Source organism: Macrotis lagotis, chromosome 5, assembly GCF_037893015.1.
Source record: "Macrotis lagotis isolate mMagLag1 chromosome 5, bilby.v1.9.chrom.fasta, whole genome shotgun sequence".
NCBI classification, from domain to species: domain Eukaryota; kingdom Metazoa; phylum Chordata; class Mammalia; order Peramelemorphia; family Peramelidae; genus Macrotis; species Macrotis lagotis.
The window spans coordinates 247,401,844-247,417,491 of record NC_133662.1 but is presented as its reverse complement, the minus strand read 5'-3'; the positions used below and the strand labels follow the sequence as shown (position 1 = coordinate 247,417,491).

Genomic DNA, 15,648 nt, shown 5'->3' with positions numbered 1-15,648 from the left:
AGACATGTGACAGCTCAAGAGAGAACTATTGGGATCCTAGCCAGTTTCTGAAGGAAAATGTTGCACAAGCAGAAGAAATGAAATATGACATAACACAATTTTTAAAAAATCACTGATGTATCTACTCAGAAGAAAACTAATTAAACCTTTAAAAGGACTTAATAGAGATGTCCACTTCAAGGCTGTCTCTGAAATGTGACCAGACCTTTAAGCCAAAGGACAAGTGTTTAAAACTGTCCACAAGACAAATCAAGGGATGACAAAATGCTAGAACCACAGAGCCAGGATTCAAAAGAAAGAAGGCAGAACTATGAGAGGGCAGTGATCTTTTAGTCAAAATATTCCCCACCATCAATAAGGAGGGTATACAAAACTTAAGAAAATTAAACAATTTCAGAAAGAATGTCAGAGAGAATCAGTGCAGCAAAGCTGGTTTCAGAGTCAGGAAAATCAGAATTCAAATCCTGCCTCTATCATGTCCAAGCTATGTGACCCAGGACATGTTCCCTGCCATCTCAGGGTCCCCACGTGACTCTTGAAGACTTGACAGCTAATGCCTTGACACTGATGGAGGGAGCTTCCTTAGCAGGAACCCTGAGTTATGCTCTTACCCAAAAGAAAAAAAAGGGTAGAAGCAAAGACAAAATAGAGAATTCTGACCCTAAAAGGGAGAGAGATGGGAGAGAGAATTGGCAGGAAGACTGGGGAGCCTAGGCAGGCAGGGAGTGAGGGCAGTTTACTCTTGCCAAAAGTTTGGGATTGACACACAAGGGAGGTAACATGATATTCTGATGGAATAGGAGGGTCAAGAGTGGCTTTTCTTAAGAGAGCTGAGACTTAATCATATTTAAAGAGAAAGATCAGAGCCAGATGGACTCAAAGGGGCATGTCTGTCATCAGAAACAGAAGCCTGGGAAGCCCCAAAGAGAACATGGGAATCCAAAGCAGGCCACCAAGATCAGGTCACTTTCTGGTTCTATGAGTCTAGTCAATTGAAAAGCATCAAAAATGGGGTCATGCCCCACAAAATGGATACAGGGACTGCATGCACAGGAATTCTATCCCTGAGCACCCAATCTGACCTGTTCAAGGGAGTCACTCATTGTGTTACCTCTACAGTTACAAGGTTCAGCCCAAGTTTGTGCTGAATCATGGGAATTGGTGCCTCATCTGATTATCCCAGAGAGGTAGAGAGTAGTTCATCTGGTCCCAGGGGAAAGACAAAACATCAAACTGAAGAAAAAATGATTACTTTTGGCAGCAGGGGACAGACGTGTGGAGAATGACAAGGCATTGCAATGAAAACCTGAGTGCCCTCCCGAAGCTCCTGGGGAGCTCATCTTTGAAGCTGTCATCAACCTCTTCCCTGGGTCACCCCAGAAATACTCAAGTGCTCGCCTCTCAACTGGAATTACCCACACATATCATTAGCCCACTTTATATATGGGGAAACTGTGAGTACCTTGTCCAAGTCTGTCAAAGTGTGTAAAAGGGACATGTCTGAGCCCAGGGCCTGGCTCCCAGTCCAACATTCTTTCCAAAGCACCAATCCACTTTATAGCTCCTGTCTTTCCTTACTTTACTTTTTTTTAATTTTTTGTGAGACAATAAGCAATTTGCCCAAGGTCACACAGCTGGCATCAAGTGTCTGAGGTTGGATTTCAACTCAGGTCTTCCTGACTAGGTTGGCATTCTATGCACTGTGCCACCTGGCTTGCTGTCCCTTACTGCTCCTGTATTTAACCAGCTTACAGCTGAGCTCAGTGGGATCACATTCAAATAGGAGTGGATCTGCACAGGTCCTACCCATATTGACTTGGAAAATCACAAATTAAATTAACTTCACCCCTGTTGGTATTTTTTTTTTTTTACTTTGTAAAGCATTTCCCAATGACATCTTCATGTGGTTCAGGTACCCTTGGGCAGGAGTTGGACCCCTCTGGTCTATCACAGTCCCTTCACACTCTCCAGGCCAGCTCCCCTGGACTCTTCAGCTTAAGACCCAACAACCTGACCCCACCTCAGAATCCCTCTCACTAGGTAGCATGTCAGGGAGCACTCAAGACTCCATTGTCCTCTACCTCTTCAGGTGCTCTATTCCCCCCATGAGATGAGGAGCTCCTTGAAGCTGGGCCTGATCCCCAGAGTGTGACACAATTCCTGCCATTCAGTTGGTACTTAATAAATGTCCTATCTACCTATTTATCTGATGAAGAAATAAGGCTGTCCGTATGGGAAGTGCAAGGCTACATATAATCATTTTTCAATTGAAAGCTGATTTCATCAGAAAACACAGTGGATGCTTGGAAAGCAAAGAAGGGAAAAAAGCTTAGATACAGATTAGATTATAATTTTTTATCATAAGATTATAATTTTTTAAATTATTTTCAATTCATTTGTCATTTCTATAAAATCTGAGGTGACTCAGAACTCCCTCCTTAAAAGTCAGCATCAGTAAAGCTGAACAGGGCTTGGGACTCATCCCATAAATTATGCTATGGAGGTTTTTAACCCAAGAGAGTTCTTTCAAAGAATTTGGCTAGAGTGACAATTTCATGACACACTCCATAACCATCGACTCATTTTTGAGTATATCTATAGTAATTGCCTATAAATTTCATGGCCTCCTCTAACAAAATTTAGCTTCTTCTATTCCTTTGTACCATGAAAGTGTATGATTATACTCAGGCCCAATTAAATCCGACAAGGCAGATTTAGAGGATAGATTAAAAATATGTTTTGGTCCATTGGGGAACAATTGTTTCTCAAACAGTTATTAGAAAAATAAACGCTTAATTTTTCTGCAGTTATCAAATGGAACCACACTAGAACACTATTCACCAAGAGACTAATCCATTATGGGGTTACATCATCTATAATCAGAAGAAAGCGACTTATGGGAAATGTTAAAATCACCTTTGGCAAGCAGACTCACTCAACTGCTTTTTGTCCAGTTTTTCTTGGGAGATTCACCTCACTGAATACACTACATTCTAATCAAAATGGCGCTAATGACTCCCAATTTGGAAGGAAATTGATTGAGCTCTTTTCTGTAAGTTTCCAAAGGTCCTGTATGGACATTACCTCTTTGGATCTTCAACCCAACATTGTGAGGCAGCTAATACTATGAATTTCTGTTTTACAAAAGGGAAAACTGAGGCTGATAGTGGATCAGTGACTGACTGTGGCAGTATCTGATCTCAGGACTTCCTGATTCCAAATGCTTCAATTCAAAAACTTCAAAATAATACAGACACTTCTATGATATCTCCCTAGAACAGATACATGGAGAGAGAGACAGAGACAGAGATAGAGACAGATATATAGATACAGATACAGAAATTGATATATAGATACAGATATGTAGTTATAGATATATCCCTATAATCAGGTAATGGTCTTTAAGGTAAATGTCAATTCAATTCAAAAAACATCTGTTAAATAGCTACTGTGCACAAGAAAGGCACTGTTTTGGGTGCTGGAAGGAGTAGTGAGCTATGTAATGGATGGAAGAGGTGGAAACCAGGTCAAACAAAGGAAGAAAAGGAGGATGTCATGGGGAGAAAAGGGAGTACTTCTGAAAGTTAAGAGATGGGGGTACAGAGGAGTTGGACAGAGAAGAGAGAATGAACTGAAATGAGGCTGCAAAAGTGCAGGAGGCCCAGGAAAAGTGGGGTCATGGGAGTGGTGGGAGGGTTCTGAGCAATGAATTATGTGGTTGGACACTAGAAAGATTATTTCAGCTTGTCATGGACATATCACCAATCAATTGATAAGCATTTCTGAAGTATTGATTGAGGTTCAGGCATGTGCTAATGCATGAGAAACATAAAAGTAATAAAAAACCAAAGAGTTCCAATGCAAAAGGGGAAAAAAAAGAACAAGGAGAATAGAATGATTTAACAATGAAAATCAATGGGGTTAAAAAACTGAAAACTCCTCACATAACTAGGGAATACAGTCCATATCCAGAAAGAGCCAGGATTCTTTTTCCTAAAGTGCCTTCTTTTGGTTTTATATCATCTTTATTTCCAGGTCACGTTTCTTTCCTTTCCTCTCCCCTCCCCTTCCTTCCCTCTTCCCTCCCCTCATGGTAAAAATCAATAGTGAAAGATGCTTACAATTAGTTCTCCCCTTTATGTTAAGCCCAGTGTTTGGAATAACATCGAAATGAGAAAACAGGTCTAGAAAAACATCTAAGAAAAATCTGATGCCTACTTTAAAACAGTTTTCCATTTTACCTAAATAAACACCTTTCATTTTGCTTCAGAAAGAGAGGGCCTAATAGGAAATTATTCAATTTTAAATCTTTTGTTGGAGGGGTTGTGAAAAGACTGACCTCAGGCCACACTGCTTTTGGAGCTGGGTGTGAATTGGTCCAACTATGCAGGAAATTAATTTGGAATTAGAATAAAAGAATAAAAAAGTTGATCAAGTGTCTACCCTTTGAGAACTGTACACAAAGAAGGTGCCCATCACCTGTGAAATGACTAGCCACCCAGTGGTGCATGAGCACCAGGAATATTATTACAAGGCAATAAGAAATCATGAATATGAGGAATTGAGAAGAGGATGGGCATGCATAGAGGAAATGATTCAAATGGAAATAAACAGAACTGGGAAACTATATACATAATAACTACAACAATGTAAATGGAGGAATAAAGTAAATGCTTGTATAATTACAATAATCTAGCTTTACCTTGACAAAAAAAAAAATGAGAAAAGGCACCTCCCTCCTTTATTTGCAGAGGTGGAGGACAATGGGTGTGAAATACAACATATTCTATCAGGTCTGTCTGATGAGTCAATTAGTTCTGTTGAATTGTGTTTTTATACTTTTCTTTTGTTCTCTGTTACAAAGAATCACTTGCTAAAGTCAGAAGAGGGAAGAATAAATTCAGAAATGAAAATGATCTATAAAACCAAAGCAGGAAACAAAAATCTACAAAAGAAATCTGGAATTTTCAACTTTTTTCTTAATGTTCAGTTGTTTAAACTTTAGCTGGCATAACTAATCTTATTTAACTAAATCCTGTCCCTTTCCTTGTGACATTCTGCTTGCCTGGCTTCAAACTGATTACATCAATGAGTCTTGTCAGCAAGGCCATTAGAAACAGCCAACAGCTGGTGACAGAAAAGTGGGTCTGGGTCCACTCGACAGTTCCCTAAATTGGAAGTGACACAGAGTTGGTTACTGATTTTAACATCTGCTGCAGATTTTACACTTGGATTTCCTAAAAATGCAAATTGGCCCCAAAGCCTCCTCCAGTCACCAGTCGGCCCTTTCACTTCACCCAGCTCTCCGCAAACCCTCTAAACATGAATGTTGGCCAGAACCAAGTTCAATTCAGGCAACCCAGAAGAACCAAGGTCCTTCCTGTAATTTGGAGAGCACAAGCCAGGCCCCTAGTGGCCTGGAGATGGGAGGCCAGAAGTGCTTCATGAAGGTCCTTTCTAAGGGCCCAAGTGTGCAGGGAAATACCTGGCTGCTATTTAGAGTCCCACAAACAGAGTTGCTGCTAATCCACAGAAATATCACGATTATGAATAGAGACTGAGAAGGAAGACCATTCCAAGATTTCTTAGCCAACAGTTCAAACACTGGTTTTTGTGGCTGTAAAATAACCTTTGTAGGGTTGTGGGCCACTGTCTGCATTAAGAATGACAAGTTTAATAATAGCTCTCATTTATAATAATATAATAATAGCTCCCATGTAAGGTTTGCAAAGCTCTTTATGGGATATTCTATTTAATCCTCATGACAACTCTGGGAGGAAGATGCTCCTGCTATTGCCATTTTACAGATGAGGAAACTGAGGCAGGCAGAAATGAACTGACCTGCTCAGGGTCACGCCACTAGAAGGAGTCTGAGGCCAGATTCAAACTCGGGTGTTCTTCAGTCTACATCCTGGGACATTCAGCTACCTCTTTCTAGTCAACTAAGTTCAACAAATATTTACTCAACACTGAGCTAGGAACAGTAGGAATACAAAGATTTATTTTTTAAAAGGACAATCATTTTCCTCAAAGAGTTAAGTATAAACTACTGGGGAAATATGTGGTATCTCCCCACATAAACAATATGATAGGGACAAAGAAAAGATTTCAGCCATCACTGGCATCTTAGAGAAAAGAGAAACAGATTTCTTCCATTTTCATTTCAAACTGTATTTCTAAGGTAATGTCCCAAATCCACAGACAGAGCACCATTCATAATTTATCTTGTAGCTACAAGAAGAGGAAATCGTTTCCCAGGAACTAGATTGATTTATGATGTCAATTCAAATTCATGAGATCTTGTTTTTACCTTGAATAAAAATCGAATAGGAGGAAAGCAATTGTGGGCTTTATCCTTTTGCCAAGTATAGTGAGATCTTTAGAAAAACACAAACAATGAGTTTGGTGGAACACTCTGCATTCCAAACCAAAGTGAGCATCCTCACCTCCCCCAACACTCGGCTGAGGAACAGCTTAATGACAGCAAGAGCCTATTCCATTTATAAAAACCCAAGCCCCACTTTAGTAGTCCTAGTCAATTGACTTGGATCTACTATTCATCAGACTATTTCAAAACTGAGTTCTAAAAGATGTATTCATACATGAAATGAGGCACTAAAACAAAGAATTGTTTAAGTCTCTATAGGTTATTTTTAAAAGAATTTTTAGTCGCTCTTAAGCTCTCTCCTCCCCCCCCCCACATTTCTCAATTTATTTTCAAGACTATCTGAATAAAGACTTAGGAGAGATTAGTCAAATACAAGTTTTCCTTTGATCACATTAAATATGGCACATAACACACACCAGAAATGACAAAAGTACAATCCTGAACTGAATGGGGACCAAACTAACAGAGGCCTGCTGCTCACCACATAAAAAGGTTGGAGGGGGATGGGGGGGAAGGAGCTCCCCCTTTAAAGGCCCAATGATTCTTCACCTGGAAGAGAAAGCAGCACAGATAAGGAAGCTGGACTGGAATCATTCCCAACTCAAAACCTGCAGTCAAACTGAGAAGTTGTTAAAAGGTGGGTTCATAGAGAGGGGGGGGGCAGGGAGGGGAGAGAATGCGAGGACCTTCACATGCTTCCCAATTATTGAACCTATATTAATTCTCCCTCGTCTTCCCTTTCCCCCTTTATTTTTCCCTTCTCTCTTTTTTCACCCTCCCTCTCTTCTCCCTTCCCATTCCCATGTGTATTCTCTCTCTCTCTCTCTCTCTCTCTCTCTCACACACACACACACACACACACACACACACACACACACACCACACACACACACCCCACAACAATTATAGCTGGAAGGGACTGAAAGATCAACTAATCCAACTCTTTATTTGACAGATAAGGAAACTGAGGCTCAGAGAGGCCCAGAATGGTCCTGTGACTTCCCACTCTAGTCCTCTAACCAGAAGCCACCTTCTTGCCCTACATCACATCACCTCAAGTCAGATGCCTAACTCCACTTCCTAAACAAACAAACCTGTAATGGTGCCATTTCTAAGTAAACCACCACACTCACCCACTCAGATATTGGCTAGTCATGGTCCTTGTATTACAGCACCGAGTTTGGTTTGGAGACACAGACTTGGCTGTCCTGTCCCAATGAACATATCAGCTTATAAAGAGACCCAGTTGGCAGCCACACTTGTCAACAAAATAACCACGCTCAAGACTCTAGAAACAATGCTACTGTCCAAATTCTGACATCCAACAATGCATGTGGAGCAAATAATATTTCTTTCCTCCTATAGAGGATGAAAATATTTACTGAAGTCTTGGGAGTAGCTGTCTTAACTTTAAAAGGCTAAAATAAGATTAAACGCCTGAACACCCTATCGAGTCTTGACCTTGTTGTGATGGGACATTGGCAAAAAATAAATTGAGTCACATTGTTGATAAAAGTCTATGGCCCAAGCTGGATGGTGGTAAGAATTTTATATCTAATAGATTTCTGGTCCCAGAGAAACTCTATGAAAGAAGCTGTCTTTGGAGGGAAAATACAGGCAACATGTTTGTTTGCTCTGTTCACCTTGACCAATGTATTTTTAGCCACATCCAATATATTTGCCCCTGCCTAGGAGGAAACAGTTTGACCACAGAGGAGACTCTAGAAACAAAAGCTAGGGAAAAAAGAGAGAAGACTTCCTGTCCTCTTCTACTTCCTGGGCATTCATTTCATATCAATGGAGTATTTTTCAGCTTTAACCACTTGTTAAAAGCTGTTCCTTTCTTACAGTTCCACAAGTCCACCCCTCTGTGTTTGCCACCCATTAGACTGTAAGCTCCTTAACAGCAGGGCCTGACTAGGTAGTTAATAAAAGTTTATGTCCTCTACACAGGGAAATGCAATGATGAATGATGAAATGAATGATGTCCTTTACACAGGGAAATAAAATAACAAACACAAATTTAAGAAGAAAATCCTATATTTGCTAGGTCTTTCTATTAAAACAAATAAAAATATGGGAATTTGTGCATCGACCCAAACCCATCAGATTACAATCCTAATAAGGACTGGCACCAGTTGTGATCCAAGGGCTACAGCTCCCAATGGCTGTCTCTGGGAGCTCTGATAATCAGTAACATCAATCTTTCCTGACATCATACAGTACCAAATGCTACATCAAGAAATTCAAGATTATGGCATCTTAACCGAGTCTTTCATTTGGAGAAAGTTCTTGGAATGCCCACCTCTTTCTAATGTCATGGGTGGACACCTCTGGGAAGAAGCAACCCAAGTCTTAGCAGAGCCAAAATACAGGGAAAGCAGATGTCCAATCCCAGTGGATACCCAACAAGGCTGCCCAAGGGGACATGGCCAATTTTCACTAGGGTGTCATGATAATGATGCTGATCATACATGCTTAGACTGGGAAATGGTAAAAAAAAGTATCTCAAAGCCTCACTGAGATTACTATTAGCACCAATTCCTCCCCCTATTGTAAACAATAATGGGAACACTGATGGAGTCATTGTATTTCAAACACTTAGGCCAGTGAAAAAGTTGCAGGCACCTCTCAAACATCTTCAAGATAGAAGGCAGACTGGGGAATCCATTTGGTCTAATGTCATATCTGTGTGACAGGCATGGCAGAGACCAGAATGAGAAGCCACAAGACCTGGATTCAAGATCTGCCTCCACCTGTCACAATCTGTGAAACCCAGCATAAGCCAAGTCGATCTAACCTAGCAAATGTCTGTTAAGATCGAAACACAAAGCCAACTATCCTCCTTCAGGAGCTTATGTTCCACTGGGAAACAAAAAAGATATATAAAGGGAAAGATGCTAAAAAGGGAAGGAGAGTTAACAAATGACCAAGATCTGATCCATCAAGGTGTGGTCTCTAAGGGCTCCCCAGGTGCAACTTCCCATTGAACGGTCAGTAACTCAGGGGGATCACCAGCCAAGAAGGGCAGCAGCCAGACTCACATCCCCAGAGTCATAAGCAGGCACATAAAGTGGGCAGTTTTACAAGGTGAACTGGAGTTATTCATGTAAGACAGGAGTTTGGTGACATGAGACCAAGGCCAGGCTGAAGGTGTCACACCAAGAATTTCTGATGCCACAAAGGGTGAACTCAATGGCTTCTTAGGTCCCTCCTCCTCTGTCACCAACTGCCAATACCAGGGCAGGCTCATTGCAAAGAATGTTTTAGACAAAAGGAAAAAAAAATTCATTGAACTATCCTGTAAACACCCACTTGTGTTGCCTTCTTGGATTTAATTTTTGAAATACATCCCAGATACACTAGAGTTTATCTGGAACAGGCTTTCTTTATCTTTGGGGGTTCATGGACCCCCCCATATAGTCAGTGTGGAGAAGCCTAAGGACCCCTTTTCAGAGTTGTGTGTTTTTAAATGTATAAAACAAAATATACAGGATGATTGAAGCCAATTATACTGAAATATAATTATCTGATTTTTTTTTTTAAACAATGTCCCTGAATCACAGGTAAAGGTCCCTTGCTCGAATCCTGCTCCTTCAATCCCATCTGAAGTTAGGAGGATTTTTAGGCTGTTTAGCCACAGCTGCAGAAACTGTAAAGTGAGTGTGACTGAAGGTGAGGTCAGAAAACAGAAGTAAAGTTCTCAAAGAGAAGAAAAAGTATTTTTCACACAATCATCTATTAGGTCTGGGCTTAATTTTTCTAGTATGAAGTAATAGAAGATTTCTGTGTAACCTCTGATCACACAGTCAAGATAGTGGTAAGGAGATGCTCATGGGAAAGGTCCAAGCGATGGCAAATGAAAACTTTTTTATATCAGAATCCCAACCAAGACATCATCATGCTTTGAGGACAAGGATTTGGAGTGTCATTCACATCATGCTGCAACACCTTGGAGAACTATTTTATATTCCCACTTAATTGAATAAGGAACAACATAGATAGTCAGTCTTAGAAGGAGAAAGGTCTGGGTTCAAGGGCCACCTCTCTGTTACCAGATAAATCATTCAACCCTTCATTCTACTAAGACTGGAAATCACAGAGGAGCTTGCATTGGTGAAGGGAGCTTCCTCTTCTGGAGTTCCCTACCCCCATGAAATCCCCATATTACAAGAGTATTACTCAGATTGTGTTTATACATGTATGTATGTGTGTGTATAGAATTTTCTTTCCAACCCAACCAGATGCCAAGCATTTCAAGGGCACAATGGGGGACAAACATAAATCCCTGCATTCGACATGGAGAAAAGCATAGTGCCACGAACCCATAAACACAAGGATACTACATGAATGAATGAATGAATGAATGAATGAATGAATGAATAGAGGAGGAGGATAAAGATGAAATAATCATTTGAAAAATAAAAAAAAGGAAAAGAGCAAGCCAGTAAGCTAGAGCTCTGGGCTTCAGGCCAATGTCCTACCTCTACTATGACCCTGAGGAGGGACCTCAGCAAGTTGCTTCAACTTGCCAGTTTCAAATTCCTAACCTGCAGAATGGAGATCATGTTCATGAGGCCCAGAGCAGTAATTACACTGCAGTGAGGTAATGGACTTCACCAACATGGTGGGGAATCATGCAGGTTGGGAAAACCACCTCTGACCATCCTAGTCAGTCACACACCTCTTGGTGACCCAGGCAGCAATCTGAGGCTAGAAGATACAGAGAAGGTGTCAACCAGCACTTTTTGGTTGAAAGAGAGTTCCTTATCCCCAAGAAAGCACAGGACCAACTGCCATTTCAGTCCTTTCCTATCAGAGAAAGAACCAGATTTGGAAAAAGGAAGACACAGGTTCAGAATTCAGCTTCTGCTGATTGCTGAATGACCCTCAGCAAGGGGCTTGATATCTGAGTCCCAGCTATTTCCCTGACAAAATAGGAGGTTAGACCAGGATGACCCATAAGATCTGTGTTGGCAAGGCATAAGAGATGGCAAAGGTACAAGCCACCGGGATGACGTTTTCTCAGAACATACCTTTTCAGCCAAGGCTCTTAAACTGTCAAGGAATCTTTGCCAGAAATCCTTGAAGAGCGGTCGGTCAATTTTCTTCAGGCTATCTTTGGTACTAGCATCCACACTAACATACAGCTGGGTAACAGGCTCAAGGTTCCTTGAAAGAGAAGGAGGAAAAGAGCAGATTACTTCAAAGCTGATCCTCCATGAGTCAAAGTAACAGTTTTTACCAAATGGAAATTAAACATTTCTCCATATTCATGGGCTTCCAGCTGCTCCCAGAACCACAGGCACACCTCTTATTCACGGATCAATGGCTGCCCAGTTGCAATCAAAAGGTGCAAGAAGCCCTAAAATCATCCCAGAAAGATGGCAATGACAAATCAATGATTTCAATGAATTCACTGAAATGGTTTTATTAAGGAGGAGGATAAAGATGAAATAATCATTTGGAAATTAAAAAGGAAAAGAACAAGCCAGTAAGATAGAGCCCTGGGCTTCAGGTCAATGTCCTGCATCTGCTAAGACCTTGAAGTGGGATCTCAGCAAGTTGCTTCAACTTGCCCAGCTCTTTAAGTACTGTGACTGTAGCCTCTGGTCTCCAGGAGCTTGTGTTAAAGTAGCCAGGAAGATGATGAGTGGAACCATAGGGGAGGAGGCCTACTTTCTAACAGCAATAAGATGACAACTAAGGTCTTACTTCAAGAAATCAGAGACTTTGAAAGATGGGAGGGACTTCAGCTGACCCAGAATCCAGTCCCACAAACAAGGAATCGCTGCTCCCCCCTCACTGGTGACCCAGCCTTTGCTTAAAGACCTCCATGGGTAAAGGAACCCACTAACTTGAGGAAAAACCCACTCTGGAACCATTCTCACAATTGGGAAGCTTTTTCTGACCCTTCAAATGCTTAAAGACATCCCCCACCCTGGGTTTCTTTTCCTCCATTACCAGTTCTCAAGCCAGTGCTTCCAGGGCAGGACCTCAAAACCAATCCCCACCCTGATCATCTTCCAATGGACAAAGTCCAGCTGATTAATGTCCTTCCTAAACTGTGATGCCCAGAACTTGTACATGGGATGCCAAAGTTTAGGTTCAGGCATAACAGTTTCTACCTTCTACCTCCGCAACTTTCTTTAAATTAATGGAATGAAATCCCAATTAAAATCAATCTCCTATGAAGCCTTCCCCAACCCCTCTTCATCCTAGGGCCTTCCCTCTGCCAAATATTTCCTATATATCTGCTATATAATTCACTTTTTATTTAGATACTATATACATTGTATACGTATATGTATGTGTATGTGTATGCTGTCTTCCCCATTAAACTGTAAGGTCTTTGAGGGCAGGGATTGTCGTTTGATCTTTTTTGTATCCTTAGCACTTAGCAGAGTGCTAAGTAGGACATAGCACATAATAGGAACTTAATAAATGTTCACTAAATGAATTATTTTACTGGTTGACTACCAAATCAACAACATTTTTGTGTCCCCCTCCAGGGACAAAAGTCAATGAAATCCAAACATCCACCATGTCCAAGACCTGAAAACACACCTCAGACCAAGAGGGATAAAGTCAATTAACTTCAATTCAATGAAGAGTTCTTAAGCCCCTATTAACATGAAAGCCATTACACAGGGTTCCAGGGACATGAACTTGAACAAGAGCTGACCCCTATTCCCATGGGGCTTAGGAACTAGCAATGGGGTTCAGTCATCACACAGATCATTCTGAATAAAAAAAGGAAGGAGATAAGTGCTTCAGAAAAGCATAAACAAGGTATTCAGCAAGGAGGGCACAGAGAGATCTCTTCTGATCAAAGATTCTCTACCATGCTTTCTAGGCTCCTCCTGGCAAGATCACCAGGAGAGTAATTCCAACTGATGATTTTGATTACTGGAACTCTTTAGTCTAGTAAAAGGAAAGGATTTAGAAGGGGAAATTCAGAATGTCACTAAGAGTTAAGAGAAACATCTAAGCAAGAGAAAAAAATCTGCAAATTCATGATGTGAACCTATCTGCAAGGTTGATGTATAAGTGGAATTCGTGTTAGGTTCAGGAATATTTATCTCTTGAGCAATGGAAACTTTCTAAACAAACCACACCATTTGCCAAAGACACAAAGCAATGGTGTACCATTACTTTAAAAAGCATTTGTCTGTCTTATCATCCTTAGAACAGGCAGCTTATCCATTGGTATCAAGCTATGCTACCTTAACTCAACAATATTTTTATTTTTAAATGGAAAGGTTACAGGATACCTAAATGGATACTTGCTACTAACAATGAAATGCATTTATCTCAAAGGTGCCTGATGTAAAATGAGAACTATTTCATCAAAACTACTTGGATTGAGAACTGTAAAATACAGGAGTGGTGATAATTTTACAATCAAGTCTCTTCTCTGGTACACGTTGGAGGGAAAAGGGTGCCAATATATCCAAGGCAATGACCCCACCAGAGAGCTCCCTGTATGGAATGATCATTCTTAAGACTACCGGAGACAATCATCCTATCCAAGGTAAGCTATATCTATGAATGAATGGTACAAAAACAAGGTAACTCTTAATGCAGATGGTAGGAGAACACAGGAGTTCAGAGGGGGATGGTCTTTGGAGACATTTCCCTCAGATAGGGAGACTTCTTAAGAAATAAAGAGATAACTCTGTTTGGGGATGGTGAGAGGTCTGGCTGCTGGCAGAAGGAAAAGAGGGTCTTAGGGGAATAAGCCAAGCCTCCCTGATTTCATCTCTGCCTAGCAGTTGCCTCAGTGTAATTCATGAGGAAGAAGCTATTCATTTGCCTGTCTTCACTTATTACTGCAATCCAAAGGACAGAATGAAATCATTTTAATTAAAAAGTACAATCAGGAAATTATCATACTATCCCCTACAGTTATATTTAACACCTATATCACAGGCTCTCAAAACATTTATAGAATTTTACATTTTAGACCTGCTTACAGTTATCCCTGGGATAAATGAATGAAGAGTTTAAAACCAGGACAGCAAGGCTCCCAAACCAAATTACAAAATATAAAATAAAATAAAAACTCTGAGCTTGTTTCATTGATATGCATCCTGATAAACTCATGGCAAATGCTTTCACTACTATTCAAGGCACTGAGTTGTATTCCATCCTACAAGTGATATGGACACATACAAATAAGGCCCAGTGTCACTAGTCAGTGGGAAAGAGACTGAAGTTAAGACCCAGCTATGAAGGCAATGATGATGGATTGTTCTCTACTACATGAATTCGAGAATCCTTTCCTTTTTCAATCTCATTTCATTATGTGCATAAACCAGACCACAGAAAGTAAAGCCTCATGAGGATGCAGGTTACAGCAGACACCCCAATGGACTGTGACCTTCTTTGGGGAAGGAACACAACCGGGTCTGGGGCACTGCCAAGCTAAATGCAAACATGACTTAAGTCTGGCATAACAAATCAAGGCACTAACAGGTGGGGTTAAAAAAAAGGAATGATGTTTACCATTCAGATACATGTTGCTGACTCAGAATAAGGATAAGACATGGGAGGAAGGCTACACGTGTATAACATCTCAGCTCACATCCCACCCAGAGGCAGAGGAAACAAGGGGTTCTGAGGTAGCATCATCACGAGGTATTTTTCTCTCTAGGCCAGAACCCCTTAGAGTCTGATCCCTGCAGGAAGACTGAAACTTGACAGGAGTCAGGAGCATTTGAGGGCTCTTCCTCAGGAGGCAATGGGCATTGGAGCGGCTCCCAAGGACTCTCAGGGCTGGCACCTTCCATGGATAAAAGTATGTGGTTGAACCCAGAGCTCCATCCTAGAATGATAAGGCTAAGTCAGGGAAGGCTGCTTGTCCCGTGACTATGATGAAAGTGAAAGAAGTTGAAAGGGCTCACCTGCTGATGAAGGAAACAGACTTCTGGATGTAGCCGATGAGGAAATATATGTGTGTGACCTATGTGTGATCATACATATGTGGGACAAGGGTTTCAGTTTTTCAATTTCTCTTTAAAGCAGGGGGAGGACTATGGAGGTGAAGCCAATAAGGCAGAGACTCAAGCCAGAACCCAGCTGAACTCTCCCAACATTCCCCTCCAAACAAATTAAAAAGAATGCCCCAAGTTTTGGAATGGCAGAGCCAACAACAGATCAGAAGCCAACTTTTTTCCAGTCTAAGACAACTTAGAAGGTCTACAGGAGAGGTCTTTAACACCAGGACATCAGTGACAGTGGCAACAGAAACTTCAGGA

The 15,648-nt window shown here is 41.1% G+C and overlaps 1 protein-coding gene across 1 annotated transcript in view; it reads right to left on the bottom strand.

The window, feature by feature from the left end:
* The window catches only part of LOC141488890 (S-adenosyl-L-methionine-dependent tRNA 4-demethylwyosine synthase TYW1-like), a 232,276-nt gene that overhangs the window by 99,290 nt on the left and 117,338 nt on the right, over positions 1 to 15,648 (bottom strand). The window contains exon 13 of the mRNA XM_074189324.1: positions 11,425 to 11,560. Within this exon, the coding sequence (XP_074045425.1) occupies positions 11,425 to 11,560 (136 nt within the window). The remainder of the gene's footprint in view (positions 1 to 11,424; positions 11,561 to 15,648) is intronic.